This window comes from Convolutriloba macropyga, chromosome 2, assembly GCF_964194025.1.
Source record: "Convolutriloba macropyga chromosome 2, txConMacr16.3, whole genome shotgun sequence".
Lineage (NCBI taxonomy): Eukaryota > Metazoa > Xenacoelomorpha > Acoela > Convolutidae > Convolutriloba > Convolutriloba macropyga.
In genome coordinates, this window is record NC_134469.1 from 57,603,867 (window position 1) to 57,629,253 (window position 25,387).

Here is a 25,387-nt window from a genome sequence, read left to right on the forward strand (position 1 = left end):
AAAACCAGAGTGCAGTAGGCACACTGATTTTGGACTTCTCCACCGTGCTCCCGTCGGGTGTGTTGGTTCATTATCAGGATGTTGTGAGTCTCAAAACCACAAGTGCTACACTCCAAGGCTGGGAATTCCGGTTGAACTCCATGAACGCGCTGTTTGTGTCTTCGAAGGCTTCTTTTGTCGGCCAGTTCCTTTGCGCAAATTTCACACGGTTGGGTCATTTTTGAGTTTTTTCAATTTTTTTCTTTCGAAAATTCAACTGACTGCTTTACTGAGAAAACGACTGAGCAAATGAAGTCAAATTGTAACAACAGTTAACTGGTACAATTAGAGGGAGTGTTAGTTGGTTGAAAGTTGTGTTCTACACGAGAAAAATTTCCCTATAAGGGTGTGCTTGCACTTTGACACTATTTGCCAGGTTTGGAACGCAAATCTTGGTAGGAGTGTAGGTCAAATTTAACCCATGTTAACTTTTGACCAATAAGCGGTGTGTTCATGTTTCAGAACTACTCATTTCCATTATTTCCATGCAAGGTAAAAGTTTATTGTGTAATTTTAGTTATATCTGTTATCTACCACAACTGAAACATAGCTAACGCAGTATACTTACAATATACTCTTTTCTGTCGGGAAACAGTTCAAGTGTTCAAAATACTCTTCTACAAAAGTTGTTTTAGACTTTCTCTACTCTTCGAGGGTTGTATCGAAATTCCGTTCTATTTTCAACCTTATTATCAGTTTTCACTTTTAGGTTTCTTGAATACTTGGCAGTATTCTTATACCATTGACTAAAATTGTTCTAAACTGCTATTATCAGCGTGTTTCATGTGAACATAAAGTAATTCCATGAAAGACACTCTATCTTATCATTGTGCAAAAGTAAATTGTAGCTATATATAAGACAAAGATAGGTCGAAAGCAATTGAAATTAAGGATTTGATATTTACCACTGGTACTGATAACACATTTACCAAATGTCATTTGGTGAAAACCATAAATGTGGTTGTGGAATAACTAAATGCATTCTATTTACAGAAAATGAACTTCTTTAGAAGCTTAAAAACTTTTTTCTACTATATGATGAATAAAATAAAAGTTTTTTGTAACTACTTAAGTAGAGAGATTTTTGCACTTTTACAGAATTCCTACATATGAAAATTGACTTTTTACCATTTAAAAACCTTTTTTTACCCTATGGTTAGTAAAATAAATGTTTTTTGTAACAACTTAAGTAGTGAGATTTTTGCACTTTTACAGAATTCCTACATATGAAAATTGACTTTTTACCATTTAAAAACCTTTTTTTACCCTATGGTTAGTAAAATAAAAGTTTTTTGTAACAACTTATGTAGTGAGATTTTTGCACTTTTACAGAATTCCTACATATGAAAATTGACTTTTTACCATTTAAAAACCTTTTTTTACCCTATGGTTAGTAAAATAAAAGTTTTTTTGTAACAACCTAAGTAGTGAGATTTTTGCACTTTTACAGAATTCCTTCATATGAAAATTGACTTTTTACTGTTTCAAAAACTTTCATTCTTCAATATGTGTTTTAAACAGAACTTTACTTGCTTGCTGTGTTTTTATGTTTTAACATATGAGATTTTCTTCCAACGTTCACTAAGTAACAATTTGACGGAATACTTTTTGATTCTGCCTTCTCTTTCCCGTTTTATTCTCTAAACAAAAAAGAGATATTATGATGTTCAATTAAAATTAGAAATGCAAATTGATATGTTTTTACATTTTCACACCAAAAAAAATATTATTAAAGCACACAATTTATTTAGAGGTTCATAGAAATGGTGACAGTTTCAAAAAGTTTCAGTTTTCCGAGTTCAGGTTAGTCCTCAAATATATCTATAAGTGGTGTTCGATTGGCACGTTTTTTCTGTGGAGCATTGCATACTTTGGGAGTCTCTGAATTCAAGGGTGTTGTGTTGGTTGAGGTTCTGTACGTTTCGAAGGATACTGTAGCATTCTCTGCACTCTGCGTTGGTGTCACAAAAGTTGTCTCTGAAAGAAGAGAACTATCGAAGTTCGGTTCGAACTGCTCGGTTGACCCCATATTCCAAGACAATTTGTCCATGATTGAAGCGATGACTGTTTTTCGTTTTGTGTCTGTTGTTTCCGGCGTAACAATGGGGCTTGGGTCGTTCGTTGCCGGTGATCCAATTGGTGAAGTAGCTGGTGAAGTTGGCGAAGGTTGAATTCCCCAAAGTTGAGCCAGTTCTTCAATTGCCTGGAATTGGCCGAGTTGATTCTCAAAAATAGGCACACAGTCACAATCGTATCGGTACAAAAGTCTCTTTGTGTCTGGAGAAAGTGTCTCAATGTCATAGGGGAAAAGTAGGGGCATTTTCCGAGGAACACTGTATCCTCCAGCTGTTAGCACAGTTTTTGTGCCATTGTCTTCTGTAGATACGTATTTATCTGGTAAGGTTGCAACAAAATTCACGAACATTTTTGGTATGATGCAATGTTCAATTGATCTCCAACAGCCTTTTTCGCTATTTTTCTTCTGCTGTATAAAAACTATGTAGTTTTCGTATTGAGTGTGATACACAATACTGCGCTCCCAAGAATCTTCAGACTCGCAAAGAATGTGGTAAGACATTATTTGTAAAGCACTTTTACAGTTTGTTCTCTTTAAAATGGAGCAGAACTGAACAACTATAGTCTTGAATTTAAAACGAATAAATAAAATCCGGCAAATACCAACATTAGCAACACTTGTGAAATTTGTTGAATACTTAACACACCCGGGTCAAGGGTTGTAAATGCAATTGTGAATGTTCACTCTACATGAACTTGTCTGTGTTATAGTTTTATGTTTTTGTAACTAGTTGCAAAGTGTATAAGAAATTCTTATCTACACAGACTTAAACACAATAGTTTTCAGTTTTATTATGTTGATATGTATACTAACGTTTATAATGTATGCAATAGCAAGAAGTTTACAACCAGTTTTGTTTAGTATAGACTGTGTTATATCAAAGGCCTAAAGCCTTCTATCAAACGCTTGCTGTGTAATTGTGAGTTCTTTCTTATCTATGGACACACCCAGAGGTCACATTTGTTTTCCATTAAATTGTACTAGTTCCTGCTCTATGTTGAGTAATATTATCCAAATATAAACTTTATTACCAACGCAATAAAACAGTTTAAGTGAGGGTCGCGAGTTTTGTCTTACATTTTTATAACCTAGACTTACATTCAAATTCAAATCAGAAGCTTAAATGTTAACCAAGAGCGCTCTTATCAGTAGTAAGCATTTAAAGTGTTGTTTGTGTTTTGTGTGTTAAAGGTACTTGTAAATAAAAATCATTTCCGAAAATTCTTTCAAAACAGGTAGTTTGACACAGTTTAAGTACACAATTCTTGAAAATGCCATTTACTGCTGATAAGGACGCAGAGTTTGGCGACGTGTATTTTGAAATCTCTAGAACAGAGAAAAGATTGATACGCGCAACAGTGAAGTCTTATGAAAATACGGGTGCCTATGTATTTCTCAAGCTATTTAAAAAAGTTGACAAGGAATATGAACTTCAACAACGAATTACTCTAACTTTAGATGAGTTTGAGCTTTTGTCAAAAAAGTCAGCAAAAATACGGTCTGCTGCTGTAGGTACAGCTACTGAAAACGATCAAGCTAACAAAGCTCCAGCAGCGAAAAGACGTAAAACTAAAAAAGACGACGAGCACGACAATTCAGACTAATTATAATATATTAGAAAATGGTGGAAGCGATGTATGAGCGTTCTCCGGGTTTCTTCAAGCAGTTTCAGAAAAACTTTAAATATTTCATATCGGAAGAAAAACCTAATTTTTCTTCTCTCAAGAACTTTGCCTTTTGCATGCATTTTGAGAGTGTCCACTGTGATTACAACCCTACTAATCATTACCATGTTCTTATCGACGTGTCGGAGTTCTCAGCAGACTTTCTCAAACAAACAAAACCGTGTTCAGTTCCGTGTCTTTTTACAACTTTCAAGTATCTGTTCTCGTCTTCGGATACACTGGAGGCAAAGGGAGATGTTTTTCCAAAACCCTTGCTGGCAGTGGAGTACAACAAAAGCAATTTCAACGGATTCTCAAAAGCAGACACTACTGCTTCCATTCAAAAGCGTTTGCCTATTTTTACGAAAAACGTCACAAACAAATTTCAACAACCTGACTGCTTATACCGAAACATTGCTGGACACAAAAGTTTGGAATTAAATGCATCGAAGCAAAAAAATCAACCAATTCAAACTGATCAACTAACAACTGAAACTCTGAAAAGATTTCAATCGATTCTCTCTGGACCGCATGTTGGTGCTTTTTGTCAAGTAATGGATATTTTTATTAGTGGATATGGAAAGTTGGAAATTGATTCTGATGTTCTGTGTGTTCGTTTCCTTTATGAAGAAAAAATTAAATTTTGAAAAAAAAATTTATTTTCAATATAGGTTAGTAATATTAGAACATCATATGAAGCGCAAAACGAAGCAAATCAATATCACTCATTTTTACAAGTTTTTGTCCACTGAAAATAATATGAGCAATATAAATACAAAATAATCCACACAAAATTGAGTTTTGTTTCTGTATAGGTTGGTTTCTCAGTAATTCATATACGGTATTAACATTAAAGTTTGAGACTATTCTGCTCTGCAAGTGTTTGTATGACGATAGAGTTTGGCCTAAGGGATCTGCAAAAATAATTTTTTGATCTTTTTGGCAGAGAAGAATCCAATGGGTTCCAATTGATGCAGACGTTGAAATATTGACTATAATGAAGCTGTTGTCGGTTAAGTTGGTTGGAAAATTATCAGCCGCATAAACTCCACGAAATTCGTATTTGAGTTCCGAACATCTCTGAATTAGAGAGTTCAAGTTGTCTTCGTCCATTAGTTTGTTAAAATATGATTCTTTGAAACTTTCCGCGCCGAATCAATATAAATGGTACTTGCTTTTTCCCCAATAATGAATATTTCTACATTATGAGCTAAGGCAGCAGAAAACTTTAGTTCAATTGATACAGAACAATTGGTAAGTTCAGGGTGAATAAAATCGTGAGATGCCTGCTGAGTACTCGTCAGATCGAAAACCATAATAAAATGATTTGGGTAGTCTTCTAGACTGATTCCATGTCCATTGTCGATATAGGCTAGATCTGACATAGTGTTAAAGTAAACACGGTTTGAATCATCAGTTGAAATAGGACTATCAGCAACGGGAAGACCATTACGGTAAATGCAAATTTGTTCCAAATTGAATTTTCTATAGTGAAATGGGTTAAGCAGCTTGCTTCCGAGGAAAGCTTCGTTCGTGTTTAAGCAAATGGCGAGTCTTCTAATGGGTTCTCTGCCAAAAACATCTTCTTGCTTCCAGCTCTGCAAACCGGCAGAAGCCAGAAAAGTTTTAGTAATCGTTTCTAGGTAAGGATAGGATGCGGGACTGGACAGCAGGGTCTTTTCTATTGCTGACACAACATCATCGTTCAGCGTCATTTTCCGTACATATAAGTTAGCTTCTGTAATTTTTATTTTGTAGGATTTTGCAGCGTCATCTGAAATTAAAGAAAAATCGTCAATTGATCGCCGAAAAGAGATTCGGAGTGTTACACCACTGAGAAGATGTCGATCACAGGTAAAGAAGTCAACCGCCACCTTTCCGTAAAATGTACACTCAGCAGATGCTCTGACTAAAGTTTTTCGTCTGGTGATTTCGGATGCTGCAATTCCCCCGGGGTTTGCTTCATAAGAATAGCATTGACATGCCAACCACGTGCTTTTGGCATCTTTATTGTGAGAAAACTCGGTTTCGATGAAATTTTTGTGGGCATAGTTACCATTGGCACTTGAAATTTTCAAACCGTTACCAGATACTGTACAATCAGAAAAAAGTGAATGTAGGACATTGTTGCAAAAGTATGGCGCGTCTGTTTTAGTCACATCTGCAGCAGCAGTGTTGTCATATTTCAAATCAGCATCAGAAGACTGTACAATCTTGCACTTGATTTCAAGAAAAATTTTTTGGAGATCAATGAAATTGTTGCGGTCTCCTGCAACTTCAAACTCTAGCATTGGTCCATTAGGGCTGTAAACCGGTCCCAATTTCTGACAAAAACTTCCATCAAATGTAACAAGGAGAGCTGGTTTCTCGAATAAATCCAACGAACTATGCGTTGCTTCGGCTGGTAACATATTACCGATCATCCTTTACTTTGGCGAAGAAGTCCGACCGACTTCTTTTGGGTACTCTTTTTCGTGAAATGGTGGTTTTGCGTTTGGTTGTTTTCCTTGGTCCAGCGCGTAAGCGTTTTGAATTCCTTCTAATTCTTCTCGTTCGTCGCATTCGGAGGGCTAAAGATCCACCTGTTTGTTTTTTCACTGTGTTTGATATGGTGTTCTTTAGAGCTTGCTTTGGTGATTTCTTTTTACCGATAACTTCCATCAACTCAGGGACGCCTTGTAGCAACAGTTCTTTTCCGATGCGTTTAGCTGCTGGCAGAACAAACTTCCGAGCAAGTGGCAGTGCAACACGTCCAATACCGCTAGCTAATGCTCCAAAACCACTACCTCTTTGTCTATAGTGACCGGAAAAGTGAGGCAATGATGATGCTTGGTTTGCGTAGTAGGAATCCATTTAATCACCAAATTTTTTAAATTGTAGTGTTAAAATAACTTTACCAGTCCCCGAAAAGGGAACTAACTGTCCCGTTTCAGTTCGTAGCTCAATTGATATTGATTGAATGGTGTTCGAAAGTAGTTTTTTGTAGTCTAAATTTGTGAAAACTATCCGGTGAGTTGGCTCCAACTCACAAACGCCACCGTTTTTCAAACGCTGTTTTGAATCAATGACTCTTAACAATGGTGCTTTCGCATCACCCACATACTGATACTCAATAATGTTTGTGTAAATAAAAATTAAATGCTTTCCAGCGCAAAGGTCTGCTGGAAAATCACCATAATAGGCTTTCGTATCATCATTTTTCATTAATCGGTTCGCTGTTGTGGGAATCATTTTGTATCCAATATGAATTCCGTAGCCATCTGGAATACCTTTAAAGCCAATTATACTGGGTATTTCTTCACTTGGAAAGGTAATTCCCTCGTATTTACCAAAAATCATTTCGTATTTCCCACTGCTTTTGATTTCTCGGAAAGAGAAGTTAGGCAGTCCAACTGTTCTCTTGATAGTTGCTAAAAGTTGAGCAACTGTATCATAAGTGCCAGCCATAAACGCTAATTTTTCTCCATTGTAGGGTCGTGAAATGACGTTGGATCCAGTTGCGCGATTTTGTGATTCCTCATATCCCCTGAGACTGAACGCAACCAAATCTCCATTAACTATGTGTTCAATTTTTGTTGGAAAAATGATTTCACTCAGAGCCACTCTCCAGTCTCCTGTGAGATTAATTTCATCATTAAAAAAATTTCTGAAATTTGCTAAAGTGTTTTCCTGGAAAACGTCCATCGAAGCAGATGATATAACGTGTACTGTGAACTCATCCTCAAAACGGTTACTACTCATTTTGATTTGGAGATTCTCGTACTAGTTGTAATTCTGGCTGGTAAAACTTGCCCTGGATAATTTCTTTATTAGAATCAATAAGAGAATATGTAGGTGGATTAAGCGTCGGAATAAGGGCAATTTCAAAAATTTCGTCAGTGAAAGATTGCTTGTATCCTTTTCGGAAAGTTTTTTCCTTTTTAACGATTCGAACAAAATCACCCACGTAAAATTTTGGTTTTTGACTGCGACGTGTCTCCACAGTTAATGATACAAGTCTTGGTACATCTTTTTTGGTAACTTTGTTAGGAGCAATTTTGGTGACACTATTAACACGGGAGTTGATAGTTTTTACGAATTGATCCAAATTGTTAATATAAGAATACGTCCATTTTTCCTCCAAATATCGGTAAATAATATTTTTTAGTGACCTGATGTTTCTTTCTGCAAACGCAGACTTCTTTTCGCTAAAAGTACTATACAAATGAATTCCTCGTATGTTGCAGAGTGTTTTGAAAGCTCCCAAAAACTCAGTACCATCATCCACCCAAACTTTTTGTGGTTGCTTGTGTTTGATCATGTTTCGGAAGGCCTTTGCGGTTTCTGTTGCATTTTTTTTTTCAACGGTTCAACACGTAGATACCTCGAGAGGCAGTCAACTGCTACGAGCAAATATTTAACATCACGATTGTATTTTGCAAGTTTATCAACATGAGCTAAATCTAAAGACCAGATTTCATTCAGATCGTTGACGATTACTTTTAATCGCGGAAAATTCAACCGCTGTGCACGATATTTTGTGAAGGATGGTTTTGTTTCCAAATACATTTTGACTTTTGTCATTGGCAGTTTACTGAAATCTTTTAATCGCTTTGAACTTCCGAATGATGCTGGACCTTTAGAATAGAGTCTATCCAGTAGTTTCACATCTTTAATAGTTAGCCCATTTTTTTCCTTTCGTCTCCTGCTCTGTCTTTTTGTTTGTTTGATTTTTTGGTTCTGCAGTTTTTGATCCGGAGGCTTTACTTTGACTTCCACTGCTCTGTTCGCTTCTTTGTTGTTTTTCTGATTCTCCTTGAATTTGTTCGGTTTCCTCTTCTTTCTCCTCATCGCTGTAAACGTCTTTGAGAACTTTTTTAGCATGAGTGTTGGATACTAAGTGCGGGGGTATCTTGAGTTCGTGCAAAATATTTTTGTACACGGCTAGATCAATTTTCTTTGTCGGCTGTTGCAAATTGTACAAAAAAGTTGACACTTTAACTCTCATAGGTTTGTCCTCAATATGAAGGAAACCACTCGGGTCCTCAATGGAAACTGTTTCTGAACTTAATATCTTGTTTAGGATGATTTCCGCTCTTTGGATTTTGTTTTCTTCCATTAATTCTACTTCTGACATTATAGAGTCAAAGTCTGATTGTCTTTTTTTCAATGAGGGCTCAATTTCGCCATCATCACTAAAGAAAGACTGTACACTTTCACTTCCATCATCCAATTCACTTTTTAAATCAACACTACTTGTTCTTCTTCTTTTGCGCTTTTTCACGATATTAGTTTTATTAGTTTCCTGTTCAGTCGCCTCTTTGCTTTCAAAATCGGTTGGGTTGTTTCGTTGGAGGAGTGACAATTGAGCAGCTTTCTGTTTATAAATGGGATTATCCAAAATTTCTGTCCTAGTCGGTTGTTTTGACACAAACATTCTTTTCGGTATCAAGACAAACTCTTCCGCATGCATTACTATTTCTTCAAGTAAAGGTAACAAGAGAGACTTATGCTTCGAAGTAGATGTAAATTTTTTACCAATAGCTGACGCGTTTTCCTCAAACTTGTCTCTTTGGAAAGAAAATGTCGGAATGATGTTTCGTAGTTTTCAAGTAAACTTTTATCTGTGGGCACGTTTCCATTTATAACATTGAGAAAGCATTCACAGAGAAATTTTATAAATTTATTTGATGATTTTTTGATGAATTTTTTTAGCATGCTTTCCGGCATTTCGAGCATTCGCCTCAGCATACATATCTCTTTCTCTCTCATTTGTGAGGTGGGTAATTACAGCTTTGGAAGATGGCAGATAGAAAATTGTTGGCCCCGGTGGTACAATATTTGAACAATAACGTAGTGAGTCGGTTGTTTTTGGGTCTAAATCAATCAATAAGTGTCCGAATGGTTGTTTTGTTGCAAGATCATAGCTGTCTTTTAAAAAGTTTGTGTTATTGAGTTGTTTTCCAATATAACTTATCTGCTGTATATCTCTGGGAGATTTGAACAAAATGATGTGTGTTGTGTTGAGATCAATTGTTCGAGACCATTTACTCTGTTGAAACAAATTATGCTTAACATAGATAACACTGATTTTTTTGTGGCGTCCAGCTGTTGCAAGTTTTGAAAACTCCTTGTCATTGAAAATTTCCTCGCAAGAATCGTCAAAGACGAGCAAACAGTTTTCCAACTGTGAAATGAATTCAAATCCCGAGAATTTGGTAAAATAAATGTTCAAGTTACGCTCCATCGTTTGAAATTTTGGTTGATCATGTTGATAGAAATAGTATATTGACTTGAAATTAGGGAAAAACGTATTCTTAAGAAGCATTTGAAAAATAATTTCGGTCTTTCCACAACCTGAAGGACCACAAACTGCCATGAAGAGACGATCACTCGTTGAGATTATTTTATTCATAACTTAGGATTTGGAAGTGCGTATCCAACTGTGCACGATAGCAATGAAAACCAAAATGTTGATTCTTCACAATCGAGGTGGAGGAAAACTAATTTGGTCAGCGAAACTACAATAAACTATTATCGAAACTTGTGTAAAATAAACTACCTCAGAGCGCGGTAATCTAGAATTGCAAAACCTCCAAGACCGTCTCTCTTGGTTTTGATCATCAAAAACCAAGTCAGTGATTCCTGCTCCACTGCCAGCGCAATCTAATTGATCTCCTGATTGACTCATTTTGAAAGCAAATGATTTTCAAAAATGAATTTAATTCAAAAATTCTGTTAGTTTATTATTTAGTTAGTTCATCAACCATAAAAAATTCGTATGTAATAAATTCAGAGTTTTTGTCTTGCTTCTTATATTTTACTTTATAGTTCGCTTGGAATCCGTAGTCATTGCCATAGTAGACAATTGACTCCACCTTTCCTTCTCTGACTACCTCTTTGATTTCATCGGGGAGACTCTCATCGTCCAGGGGTACTGGTACTGGCACTGGATACTTGGGCGTAGGTAAAGGGGTTAGTTTCAGTTTTTTCATTTTCTCTTGTAAAGACATTGAAAGTAAAGACATTGAAAGATACATTTGAAAGTACTCCAGCAGTGAAAGATATTTCTTTAGTGTTTCAATTTCAGCAGTATTACAAAGTATTTGCTGCTTCCTCAGTATAGTTTGTCCACGAGAATCAATTTTTTCTTCTTTCAGAAAAGTCACTGTCAACTGGTTATCACTCGCAATGCAACTGCATACTGTCAATTTTGGAGATAAATTCACTTGAAGAACTGAAGGAGTTGCTTTCTCCACACGACGACTCATTAGTTGGTAGTGTTATCCAATAAAAGTACACCTGTGCCTTTCTCTTTGCGCAATGCTTTTTCTTTTGTTTGAATGGTAGTATAGATGAATGAAGTGAACAAGTCAAGTGCTCTACTGGAGTGAAGATTTCAATTTTTGGACATAGCAATGTTTCTAAATTTGTGACGTCTTTTTGAAGGAGTTTTTGCAGTGTCTCCGTCTTCTCCTTCCCCTTTGCGTAGAATTTAGCAGTAGGAAAACGGATCTTGATTGCTATAAATATTTGTGATAGAAACCAGTAAGGGTAGCTGCCGCTGTCCCACGAAATACCATGCAAATGCTTCGATACCCACTGATGCGATTTCCTCTCACTCGAGGACAGCGAGTTGAAGGAAATTGGAGGAAGAAAAAGAACCGTGTCTGAGTAGTTGTTTGAACAAATAGATAATTCTTTTATAATGAATCCACTCTTTTTGTGTCGAAAACCTTCAAAATCTATAACAACAATCTCCGGACTCAACATTCCAGCAAACTGAATAAGTTACGTTTAAAAGTTTTCACGAACATGCAGAAAATAAACCTGTCAGGTGACCAACGTAAGCGTTTGTGATTGGACAAGGCAAAACGTAAGAGTATCCTGGACCCTTTTGGCTATACTCTGCAATAAATCCAGAGGCATCATGAAGAATTGCATGTAAGCGAAGCACTTTAAATGATTTCAAATAAGTATCCAATGAAGAGTTATCTATTCCAATGATCCCACCATAAGGCCTCAGTTTTAGTGCAATTTCGAGGTTAACATCAGGGTCCAAGTGCAAGCAGGTTGCCAAAAAGTAAAGAAATCTTTCATTATGTTCTGGATAGTCTGTTTTTATTAAATTATAGATTTCATGAATGGTTTTTAAATCTACCGTCGCGATTGTTGTCGTCATGCTGTTTTTGAGCAAGCATTATAGACAAATGAAAATTAGGTGACTTTTGCAGGGTATGATAATTACTTTTTTTTGTTTGTGTCTACATGACAGCTCCTTTTCCCCCAAGGTTTTTAAAATTCTTCCTGGTTGGTTTCCTTAAAATGATTTTTTTTTAAAATGCAAGTGTCCCCCCTCCCCTCCATAAGACTCAGAGGAAAACAAAGAAAAAATCTAAGTGTCCCCCCCCCCCCCTGTAGTTTGACCGGGAAGACACTTGTGTCCCCCCTGTAGTTTGACCGGGAAGACACTTGTGTCCCCCCCTGTAGTGTTCACGGGAAGACACTTATGTCCCCCCCTGTAGTTTGACCGGGAAGACACTTGTGTCCCCCCCTGTAGTGTTCACGGGAAGACACTTATGTCCCCCCCCCCCCGTAGCTTGCCCAGACCAAAACAAGATTAAAGTACCCTGGCGCAGACATATGACGAATTCACTTTCAAAGCAAAAGCGGTGGTAGTTAAAATGGCTTCAAGCCCAAAGCGGCAAACCAGTCACGCAAGTGGAGGGAAAATGGTTTCCTAAGATTAGTTTCATGCATGGCAGGGGAAATAAGGAGAAAGAATTTCAAAGTGTCCCACCCTGTAGTTTGCCCAGGAAGACACTTGTGTCCCCCCCCCCCGTAGTGTTCACGGGAAGACACTTATGTCCCCCCCCGTAGTTTGCCCAGAAAGACACATCACTACTTGCATCGAATGTTATTAGGCACAAAGAGTTAAATAGTGGCTTGAAAATATGACTAAAGTTTCTTCTTAGGGACTTCTGGTTTTAAAAACCGTAAAATGAGCATCATTGGGCGAAAAAACCAGATTTTAGCAATATGCCTGCGCTCATCTTGCAGCCTTGCATCTGCAGCTTAGCGTTTTGAAACGCAAAGTAGGTTTCAGTATGATTAATAACAGATCCAAAGAAATGAATCTTACTCCCTTAAAAATTAATGGCGCAAAAACAGACTTGTCAACAAATATATGTCAGCTTAATCCTTATAACATAAGCTTAATCGTAAGAAGATCAATTTTACAATTTTTAATCACCGTTTGATTTACTGGATTTGAGGCCGTGTCCAGACAAAACAGTCCCTGACAGAACAGTCCTGAATTGCAAAAGAGTCGCAGACAAAATTGTTCTATGAAAGCAGACAAAATAGTCCTAGACAAAATAGTCTTAAATAAATGTCGAAACAGTTTTTATATATAATTTAAAAGCAATAAACAAACATAATCTATGAGCTAAGCTTCCGGATGCATTGATTTATTTGATATGAATTAATGGTAAACCAAAAACTCGGTTTAAAAGCATAAATTGGTTAAAAAAAACCTAAGTTTTAATCAGCTTAATATTTGTTCAGTGACATACCATTATATGAACAGTTTAAGGAGTTTCGTTGTTAATTGATGTATGTTTAACCCTGTTTATTTGGGACTGTTTCGTCTTGGAATCTCTTTGCTATTCGAGACTATTTTGTCCGGGACTGTTTTTTCTGTTCAGTATTTGAGGTGTAGAATGTCTTCTGGGGTGTGACTATTATTAGCTGAAATCTTTACCATAGAACCTTAGTAGTTCTAGCAAAATCGTGTCAAAAGTCCGCATTATCATCAAAAATTTATCAAAAATTAGTTAGATTCTGTAAAAGAGTTGCCATTCTGGTCGTTATAATGTTTAGTGAAATTGAAACGTTTTCCTTTAATTGTGAAATTTGGACCTGTCTCTTCGGTTTAATTCAATTAAGTCTTTTTGAGATCCGGCATGTAGCAATCAGGGCAACCAGAGAGAAACTAAAACTCTAAGTTGGTAGTTTTATTAAGCATCTTTTCCTTATATTTTGAGAAAACTATCTATTAACTGTAATATTTGTGATCGTCGCCAAATTTTGTCGTTTTTAAAGGGAGTCAGTATTGCTGGTATTCGGAAAACTTTCGGAAACATAAAAATTTTGAAAAAAATGTTCTGTTGAGTTGCTGCCATTCTTTTACTTTTTTCCGTCATTTTGTATTGAAGCAATGACTGTCGCTCTAAAATCAAACATTTAAAAATTTAAGATGTCTAATTGACGGTTTGCACGATAAGAGACTTTTTTCTGCTTTTTACGAGGCCTTGTTTATCATTATGGGTTTGGGAACCGATCGTGCTCTCTTGTACAGACTGTTAGAAGACTGTTAAATTTAATATGAAATCAGAATATTCAGTTAAATTTTGTTTTTGTGAAAAAGGCAATGAACTGTTGGAAATTGACTTGATAAAAATATGATTTTCTTCCCCTCTGTTTTTGGGCAAAAATTATCGACATTTACTTCATTCTATTTGTTTCAGTAGCGACAAAACAAAAATAAAAAATCGTTGAAAAGATGTTTGTGGCACTTCTGAATACATTTTTTGAAATTTTGATTTTTTTGAGCACTTCTTTTAATACTACAAAATTTGATTCCCTCCGGGTGTTCAGTCAACTGAATTTTATTCTCTGCAATGTGTTCAAAATGCGTCTGGAGTATTTTTTGTAACATATTGATTCAGATTATTTCATTTCAAACTGATGAATATCTTTCTTTAACCCCGCAAAGAGTCTCAGTTTCAAAATTAATGATACACAAATACTTTTCTCTTTTCGTTTTTACGGCGCAAAAGGCTTGTTCAAATCATAAGATACTTTTTATACATAGTTTTTAAAAACAAAAATTTTCAAAAATTTATGAGACAAAGTATTGTTTTCGTTTCTATGGCTTTAATTTCTGTTTCGGAAAAGGTTAACAACGTCTGCTCTAATACTTCCGAATCAAAGAGGGTTTCACTGGCTCCAACATAAATGCGAGTGCGCAAAACAGCACAGTTGATTTTGTTGTAACAGTTTTTTTTTCAGATAGCCGATTTATGTTTGCTGATGGTTAGCTTGTAATTTAAAAAACACTTGAATTGCAAATGCAAACCTTAACATTATCAATCATATACAATTCCGAAGTGTATATCAGTTATGAAGCGCATTAATTAATTCAATCAAATTGCAAAAAATAGAATGTCGACAATTCGCAATCATTTTGATTGTGTAAGAGCGGTAACAACAGTAAATCACCGGTGAGCAATTATCTCTAGTCACAGCTAACGCGAGCAGACTAAGCTTGTCCAAATGGCACAAATCAGAAACTAAAATTATTTCGAATATTTTTTTATCACCATTTCTTCATGCTCTAGTAAAATCTTCTCCTTTTCAAGAAAGTTGGAGCTCTATTTTCTTGCTTTGAATCCGTACGTAGCTGCTGCATGAGGATGAACACAAGAAACACTAGATATTAGAATTTACAGTATATGATGAAAGAATGTTTTTTGTTATTTTGCATCGGTAATCTTGGTAACCATTTCTGAACTTTGTTTGCTTTGCTTGAAGTGATCTACAATTATATTACAGATCAGGAACTTTATTTTTATTTTTAGCGTGACAAATTTGATTTTTAGCTTGACTTTATTTTTAGCTTGACAAAACCTTATCTTTAGCTTGACAAATTTTTTAGCTTAATTTAAGTTTTAAAATTTTCGTATGGTTAATGTGGAAATTCGGTTCTCTCCAATTTCTTATTTTACCTTCGCTCTGCAGTTTCTTATTTTACCGTTTTTCGTCGATCTAATCGTTAGCTAATCACAGCTGTAATTTTGAGTTTTCAGCTTTTTGCAGAATCTGTTGTAATCAAGGGCAAATAGAATAGATTTCTGATAGAATTCTTATGTTATCTTTTCGTATTTTTTTTGCAATTGCGCGCAAAATGTTTTAACCCATTTTTTCACTGTTTCCCTAATAAACTATTATAATTTCTCAAATTACAGTTTGACCGTTACTGTTTTAATTCTAAGACCTAACTTGTTGTTACCAGTGCAATTGATATTTTATCAAATTTTTTGATACAGATCTACTGCACCTATGAAGTTTTGATACAGCAGGCAAACCTGCCGATATATTCTACTGTCTTCATTGAATGTTTTTTTGGTTTTTGGACTTCACTTTTATGTTTTGCAGTTATATATGCAGCCAACGGTTTGTCATAATTAGCTGTCTTTGAGTACCTTTAAGTTGTTCATTTGACGTTTCTTCTGCAGAATCCAGACTTCCCTAAAAGGCTACATGAGTTAAATAGAATAAGAAGCTGCTATCGAAAATATTTATTTATTCAAATTGTGGAAAATGTTTTGCGTTTTTGAGATTAATTAGATGTTGCCATTCCTTTTTTCATAGAGCAATGTTCATTTTTGTTTTCTGGTAATTAGATTGATTTTTGTCGTCAAGATTTTTGTTACGACCATACGACGTCACAATCACTTCAAATCTGCTTTTTGTTCATGCATATTGAACTGAATTGCGTGCGGGACGTCATTTTTCACTCTTAATGGAGCGAGTTTTTTTGTTCGTTCGCGTGATTAAGTTTTTGTGCACACGTGACTTACGTCACTCAAAAATGACTTCCTCACTCTGAAATTGACTTTTCTTTACTCAGAGATAAGGTCAAAGAGATAAGCTCAAGTGAGTGTATATCACTCTAATTGAAGGTTGTTTAAGAACAGCTAATAGAAGCAGCAACAAGTTATACAGATTCTTAATGAAAATTTAACATCTCAGCGCTTAATGAAAAGAATAATTTTCTGTTTTCGTCTGTCTTTTTTTAAAATTTATTTTTCGCGACTGCAGATCTACGAAGCTATTGCGGCTATTTTCTGGCAATCGGTCAGCTATGTTTTAAATAGTTGCTACAGGTCTAGCTTCTTGCAAAGATGTTAGAGTTACTAATTTTACGCCTAATTGTTTAACTTTTCATGCCTAATTACATGTTGAGTGACAAAATGTATGAACAAATTTTTGCTTTCTTCCTGTGCGGCAGTTTGTTTCTCAAGTGTTTTTTTCTATCAATTTTTGGGAATTGGATGTTGAGATATATGACAGTTTTTTGTTAGATTGTTTCGTTGAATCAAGCTAGTTGTTTGGTGACGCTAGTTCCTGATGGTATTATTGTGAAATGCTTCTGATGTAGATAAATCAAATGATGTTTGAGCTAATTTTTTCTAATCGATAGCGAGTTTTACTTTTCCGATGCGTAAATTAGAATTTGATTTGTGCTATTAATCTCAATTGTTTTTTAAAAGTAGGTTTGTGTTTATATGACTTGGTTTGATGATGCAGCGGGCTTATCGAGTCGTTTCAGGAATTCTTTGTGCTTGTTAATTTGAATCCACTAGAAAATAGATGTTATTGCAGCCGGAAAACTTTGCACTCATTAGTTTTAGTTATCGGGCATTCTTGCTATTGAGTCACACATTCTCAATAGTTAATGCCATCGATGTTCTTTTGATATATAGAAAAAATATTGGTTAAGCTTTTATATGCCATATACTGCTCGTTTTTGCTTTTTAGAGATTTTCTTGCAGCTTTTGTTTTGTAGTCTGAAGCGTCCAAAGCTGAATTATGAGTTTTACTTAGTCTTTCATTTTTTTCCGATTTGTTGCTTCGTAACAATTTTTTTCTAGTTGCTCTCGACCTAAGTTTTGAAGCAATTATAATAAAACTTTTGTTTTTAATGCAAAATTTTTACTCTATAGTTGTTTTAGAACATTTTTTTTATTTCACTTCTCGATTGACTTGTTCACGCTTGACTTCTTGATCTTTGCGTGACCTAAATAGCTCTTATTTGGAAATTAAATTTGTTGCTTAAAACAAAAGCGATTTTAAGATACGCCATCAAAAGGCAGGAATAGCCTACTGGTTAATGTTGATGTCTACTACGGCGTTCAAAAGCAATTTGTCCATTATTATTCTGTTAATGTTATCTTATTCCTTTTCATTTTTAAAAAAAGAACATTGCGTAGCGGTACACAACTTTTTACTCAACAATTTGACAATTATTTATTTAAAAATGTTCTGTTTCTATTTCGTTTTTTTTTTCAATATCTATTCAGAACTTTATACCGTGTGTTTGATATTTTTGTTTAACATTACTTTTCGCTTGCACAACATACCAAGCTGGTTGAAATGTTTCCCATGATTCCAGAAGAAAATTTATTACAAATTTTGGATGAAAATTGTTTTTGAGAGAATGCATCTTTCCTTTTATTCTTTGTTCTTAGTTTAGTAGTTATCTTGGCTCTTTACTTCGCAATTGATTGATTGCGTCGGATGGTTTTCTGATTGTTTATTTTCTTTGCTTTTTTATAGAAAATGATCGAAGCAGTCTGTTATAAGAAACTGTTCTGCTGTTATAAAATTCTTATTGTTAATAAAATTATAGTTTTTAGGAACTGAAACTTTGGATTCTGATTTGTTAGACATGAACGCTGCCTCAATTTTATGTAAATTGCCAGACAAGGGACAATTGGGTATTTATTGTCTCTTACTGGTTATGTTAAATTGCAATTTCATGGAACTTCATGCAAACTATGTCACTGGATTATTTTTCATACTAATATTTTTAATAATTTTTCAGATGGGATTTCGGCCAATTTTCATAAATGGTTTGTAAAGTAAGTTAAGGTGTCAATGGTGTCTGAAACACTTGCGATTTGGGGTTTTTGTGCTTGAGAAACTTGCAAAAAATCACAAGCCAATTGGAGCTGAATGAGTTTACTACACAACACTTGTTTATTCAGAATTTATCTGATTCATCTTCCTGCCTATGTATAATCAAAGTTAATTAATCAATTAACCATGCACAAACTACGTTTAGATTATAACAAGCCTTTTTGAAGCGTGAACTTATTTTGTGACGTGAACTTTTAATAATGAGACGGTCATATTCGCAAAACAACTAATTGAGAGTTAGTTGAATTCTTTTTATTTGTGTTCATTTTAGGTACATTGTGTTACTAATTATTTATTACTATCAGAATAACTATCATTACATCAAATAGCGAGATGGTCGATACAAGCAGATGTGACATTCTAAAGGCTGCCTTGACCCAAAACTTAGTTTCAGAATCTGAACCCTGTGCTCAGTTTTTTGATACTGATTACTTTGACAAGGTATTGACAAAGTTTCGTGAGTCTTTTCCTCCGCATGTCAGCTTTCTCCATTGTTTTGCGGTGAAAGCAGCTCCCTTGCCAAAGTTGCTGAAACGTTTGCCAAATCTAAACTTTGGAGCTGAAGCAGCATCTTTGACTGAGGTTGAAATCTCGTTACGAAATGGAGTTGAGCCTCAGAGCATTATTTGGGACAGTCCGTGTAAAACTAAGGACGAAATTAGATTTGCTCTGGAAAAAGGTGTGAATATGAATGCCGACAACTTCCAGGAACTGACGAGAATCAATGACATCATTCTTGAACTGAGTGCCGAGCAGACCGTGTTTCCAAAATTTTTGGGATTTCGTATAAACCCGTGCGTGGGCTTTGGAGCGCGAACAGCAACAAGCACTTCTGACATCAACTCGAAGTTCGGGGTTCCAATTGATCTGTACAAGGATGAAATTATCAAATCCTTTGAAATGTATGATTGGCTGAACACGTTGCATATTCACATTGGGTCGCAAGCTTTTGGCATTGACGGTTTGGTGGAGGCTATTAAAAAGATATGCGACCTTGCCGAAGAGATTAATGTTAAAATTGATAAAGAGAAAGTGATCGCAATCGATATTGGTGGAGGCCTTCCTGCTCTATATGACGATGATGACTACAAGAAGCACTTGGATTTATTTCCGGAATTTGTGAAAAAAATTAAAGAGGTAAGCAGTTTTCTGATCTGGTAAAAGTCTTATGGAAAGTGATTTGCTGTCTGGTCCCTGTCATTTGGTGAAAATAATCTTGATCAAATAACTTGTATAATTTATACAAGTTATTTGATCAAAATTATTTTCACCAAATGAAAGGGACCAGACAGCAAATCGAAAGGACAGTAGATCGATAAATTTTGTAGGAATTGAGATGGAAAGTGATGTAAACATTAGGTGTAAAGGGTACCGAAACCGTATAGTATGTTCTAATCACAACTTTTTAGACGTTTACTAATTTTTAATTGCTCTGGAACGATGTTTTATGAAATTGAAAACGTGTTTTGGGCAAATTTTTTTGCTTGACTGTTTTTGCGCTTTTGTTCTATAACTTTTTTGACGTCTTGAGTAATTTTATGACGCTTGAACTCTTCATTTTTGAGTGATCGAAATTGCTCTCTGTTTGAAATAAGTTGATTCCTAATAGAAGTCATTGTGAGCGAATAAGAATCAGCGCCTTTGTAGCTTAGTGGGCAAGATGTTGGACTGGCATCGGATGTGTGTTGAACGCGCCACCTGTGGGATTTTTCCACCCATAAAACATTTCTAAGCCTAATCTCCTTGATTAAATGGCCCTTGGCTTTCGTTTGAGTACAATTCATCCAACGTCAGTCGTTTTTTGTTTAAACTAGCTGATTTAACCGTGCTTTGCGCGCCATAAGCATGGCTCAGCGGCCCATGGTACTTAATATGAATCTATCACCACCGAATAAACTACCGCGACCGATTACGGTATGCACAACAACTGTGTATTTTAAACATAATATCCCAAATCGGACCATTATTTCTCCAACCCTAAAATATATGAGGGTTATTTTTGGGTAGAGAAACTAGTAGTTGTTACAACTAGTAGTTAGCCTAATTGTTGTGATAAACTTATTAAATAGATTCTGAACAAATTTACAAACTGTGTAATTTCAGATCAAATTGAGCTAAGGACTTGAACAAAACATATCCGCCGGTGCCGGCATTGGTTCCACAGGATTATATTCCAAAGACCCGTCGTTCCTAGCTTGACGGGCACTTTTTGTTGCTGTATATCCCCAGATGCGCTATCACGTCTTCAAGAGTTCGACCTCAAAAAACATCCCAAATAAAAGATCTCAACTTCCCAAACTTCAATATTTTGTCACTACTCGGTGCTGAAATTCGCCACCTTTCAGAGTTTTTCCCACCAGCCCTTTCCTACGGCCGAATTGTTATCTTCATTGGCGGCAACGACCTATTCAAAGGCGATTTGCCGTCAACCCAAGAACCTCACGAAGTAGCCGAGGAACTCAATAATCTAGCAAACGAGCTAGTTCCGCTTGCAAATACGTTATTGGAATACCGAATTGGGGAGATTCCTCTGATAACAAAAAGCGGACCCAAACTACTAACAATTTAATCCAAAAATACGCCAGTAGGGCCAGCTGGGTATACAGAAGCATCAGTCATAAAGTCTACAACAGTCAAAAACACATTAGCAACGACAACGTCCACCTGAATCAACTAGCCCTTTGTAAATTGGGCTCAATCCTAAAGCACAAAATTCTAACCCCTGTTAACTTTTCTACTGCCTTGAACGTAGCTGGTCATCTTGACGAGTTTCAGTGTGAGAGGAGTTTCTGCAAGTGTGGCTGTTTCAATCCAACCTACTAATTCAAGGTAACGTTTTTCTACTCAAGCCGTCGGTGCCAGTATTGGTTCCATAGGCTACTTATTAAATAAAATCATTTGTTAATCTTGCCGTCGGTTCCAGCATTGGTTCCATAGGCTCCTTAACTCTTGGTTTTCATTCGCCATCACCTTCATCCTTTCCTTTCCTTTGTCGTCGGTGCCAGTATTGGATCCATAGACAACTAGTCGTTTTCATCTACTAAAGCCGTCGGTGCCAGTATTGGTTCCATAGGCTACTTATTAAATAAAATCATTTGCTAAGCGTGCCGTCGGTGCCAGCATTGGTTCCATAGGCTCCTTTACTTTTGGTTTTTTCATTCTTCATTACACTTCCTCTTTTCGTTGTCGTCGGTGCCAGAATTGGTTCCATAGACACTAGCAGTTTGTATACTTTGTGTATGACTTCTAAAGGCACGGGTTTCGATTAGACCGACATTGAAGTCCTGATCAAATTAGATAAAAATCTCCTTCACATCTGCAATGACTGCAAAGATAACAAAGACAATGCCATTGACAATAAAACCTCTAAAATTGATGATCAACTCATTGAAATCAAGGAACAAATGAAAATGTTTGCACAAAGTATCGAAGAATCAAACCAAATGATAGACACCGTAAAACTTGACCTCAGTGAACTGAAGAAACCAAAAAGTTAAGCCCAGTCTCTTGGAAATGTAACAAAAGGTGTGACTAAAACAGCGTTTCATAGTACAAAATCAAATGACGGACTTGGTATTCGCGTCCGTGGAGTACCAGAGCTCACGTCAAAATCGGCCGATGAGCGAATTCACGCTGAGATGGCGGCTGTAGAAGAGGTGCTCGACTTTCTCAATATCGAAGACAAGAAACTTGGCAAAATTCACCGCATTGGAAGATACGACTCCACAAAGACAGTCCCACGCACCCTTTTGATACATCTAGAAAACCCAATCAGCAAAGACTTAGTACTGAAATCTGCTTATCGCTTAAAGGATTTCAACAAGCAAGTCTTCGTGATCCCTGAGTTGTCACCAGTCGATGCTAAAAAAGAAAACGAATGTCTGAAAACCCGCCGAAAACTAATAGAAGAAAATAAATTTGATCGCAAAGAAATTCGTATTCGAAATCTAACAGTTGACGTAAAGGTAAATGCTGCATAGGTGACCAACACCGACTCCAACCCAAACACTGAAGACTCTTCCTCAGAAGATGAAGATGGGTCTTGACTAACCTCAATCAAAATGCTAACGTTTAACGTCAGAAGCCTTCTAAGCCTAGAAAGAAGAATGGCATTCTCAAACGCAAGAGCGACTTTGAAATACGATCTTCTTTGTCTGACAGAAACTTGGCTCACACCACATGTGCCAAATACTGCCTTGTTCTTGTCAAATTACAGCATATATCGAAACGATAGGGACACAGATATGGTCACTTCTAAACATGGCGGTGTTCTAATAGGAATCCGAAATTCGATTGAACATGAGCAAGTAAAACTAAGCATAGTACGTGACGATTATGTGGCAATCAAAATCTACACTAAACCAAAACCTATACTAATCTGCTGTGTCTACAATCCACCCACTGGAAGTCCATTCCTATGGTCATCTGCACAACTATCAAACGTACTTTATGAAATTGAATTAACACGCTCAAATCAGATGTGTGAAAACTTGATGCTGACAGGAGATATAAATTTTTCCAAAACTGACTGGGAATCAATGAGCTCAAGTGATGATTATGAGAATGCATTCATTGAAAAGTTGTTTGATTTAAATTTTTTTCAAACATTGCTAAGAGACAACTTGATGTAGTCCTGGTCTACACCCTCGACCCAATTATAAGCTGCGACTTGGACAATAATCTTTTTTCTAAATACTCCACAAATCAAAAACCTTGCTCTGATCACATCCCAATCTGCACTTACTTGAGCACGTTCATCCATCCCCACGCATCTGCTGGAGATGTTAAATTTGCTTTCAAAAGAGCAAACTGGGAGCACCTAAATGAGCAAATAACAAAATCACCTTTTGATCCGTACTGCTACAGCAATGTGAACGTCCTGGTTCAAGAATGGTACAAATGGATAAACAAAATCCTCGAAGCAAACATTTCTAAAGTCACGCGGCATCGAGCCTCACTTCTCCCGTGGGTAACACCATCAACATCCCATCTAATCAAGAAACTGGAAACTAAAAAGAAACGATGGCAGATAATGAATCTGAGCAGGAGCCTCAAAATAAAGAAGCTTGAAAAACAAATATTAATTGAAATGGAGAAAGATCAGTCAAATTTTGAATCCGAATTTTTCGCAGGGCGACGGTTCAGTAATATACAGAAATATCTTTGGGCAATAAGAAAGAGTCCTTCCATATCACTCATTGTAAACTATGCAATCACGAGCGCTAGAACCAATCAACACAAAGCACAACTCTTTAATTCATTCTTCCAAAAAGTGTACAGTAACAAAGTTAATTACAAACCAGCAGTCTTGAGGAGAAAACTTGATTCTCTGCATATAACAGAATAATTGATAACAGATGTATCAAGTTAACTACAACTCAACAAGTCAAAAGGGCCCGATAACTTTGGTAACATAATTTTTAAGTTTTGCTCAGCAACTTTGAGCAAGTCACTCGTCCTTCTTTTTCAAATAATGTCCAATAAAGGAAAATTCCCTTCTATCTGGAAAATAAGTCAAATAGCTCCCATCTATAAGGAGGGAAGCAAAGCAGCAGTGAATTGCTACAGACCCATTAGTTTACTCTGTTTTGTGTCCAAAATTTTTGATAAAGTGATTTTTGACGAAATATATTATCATTGTCGTCACAGATTAAACGAAAATCAATTCGGCTTTCAAAATAATAGATCGGCAACCACTCAGCTTCTACTGTTTCTCGACACAGTTTATCGCAAATTTGACACAATTTCGTCGGACGACATTAGTATCCTCTACTTAGATTTTGCAAAAGCTTTTGATAAAGTACCACACCTTCTCATAAAGAAACTCGAAAGTTTTGATGTAGGAGGAAATACATTATTACTCTTGCACTCTTACTTAGAAGATAGAAAACAATTTGTCAAAATTGGAAATTGTTATTCAAGTTTGGAGAACGTAACAAGTGGAGTCCCACAAGGTTCCATACTTGGACCACTACTGTTCTTAAGTTTTATAAATGACTTGCCAGATGCAAACCCGGATATTGAAGGTTTTGGATTTGCAGACGACTATAAGTTCATTGTTCATGATCAGGCAAAACTGGACAGAAGTGCAAAAAATTTTGAAGACTGGTGCCGAGAGAGTGGAATGGAGTTAAATGCGAACAAATGCAAGTTGTTAAATGTTAGAGGTAATCTCACGACATCTACGTGTGGCCAGGAAGTAAAACCAACTGAATCCCAATAAGACCTTGGTTTAATAATTACATCAAATCTCTCATGGCAAGGCAACTGCGACCACAGAGTGAAAAAAGCGACCAGTGCTTTTTTCCAAATAAAACGAAATATGTCAGCAATCAGCTCAACGTCAACCAAAATGAACTTCTATACTGGTTATTTTGTTCCAATACTGACGTACTACTCACCATGGTTGCCAAACCGCACCAACATGTACAAAATTGAAAAAATGCATATCATGGCTACTAAATGGATTCTAGGAAGCTCACTTCAAAGTTACAAAGAACGTCTCATTAGCCTAAAACTCCTCCCACTCTGTCACTACGTTTAACTGCATGATCTTCTCCTCTTCCTAGCTATTACACGTAATAAATTTGACATTCCGACAGATTTTAAAACCCTTGAAGACGAGAGGACAAGGCAACACTGTAGAGGTGAACTGAAAATCGAAAATAACCGACTAGTCAATTCCGATGAAAACTTCTTCCACCAAACGAAACAACTGTACAACGTTGTAAATAGCAATATTCAAAAATTTGGAGGCAAATTAAACAAACACACTATCACAAAAGCATACTGGCACTTTTTCACAACTCAATTCAGCCTGACAAACAAATTCTCTTGGCGAATAATTTGCAGATTTGACAAT

At 36.2% G+C, this 25,387-nt stretch overlaps 1 protein-coding gene across 1 annotated transcript in view; it reads left to right on the top strand.

The window, feature by feature from the left end:
* Positions 1 to 18,605: 18,605 nt before the first annotated feature.
* Positions 18,606 to 25,387, top strand: part of LOC142335372 (diaminopimelate decarboxylase-like) — a 22,990-nt gene continuing 16,208 nt past the window's right edge. The window contains exon 1 of the mRNA XM_075383836.1: positions 18,606 to 19,662. Coding sequence (XP_075239951.1) covers positions 18,859 to 19,662 — 804 coding nt within the window. The 5' untranslated portion in view covers positions 18,606 to 18,858. The remainder of the gene's footprint in view (positions 19,663 to 25,387) is intronic.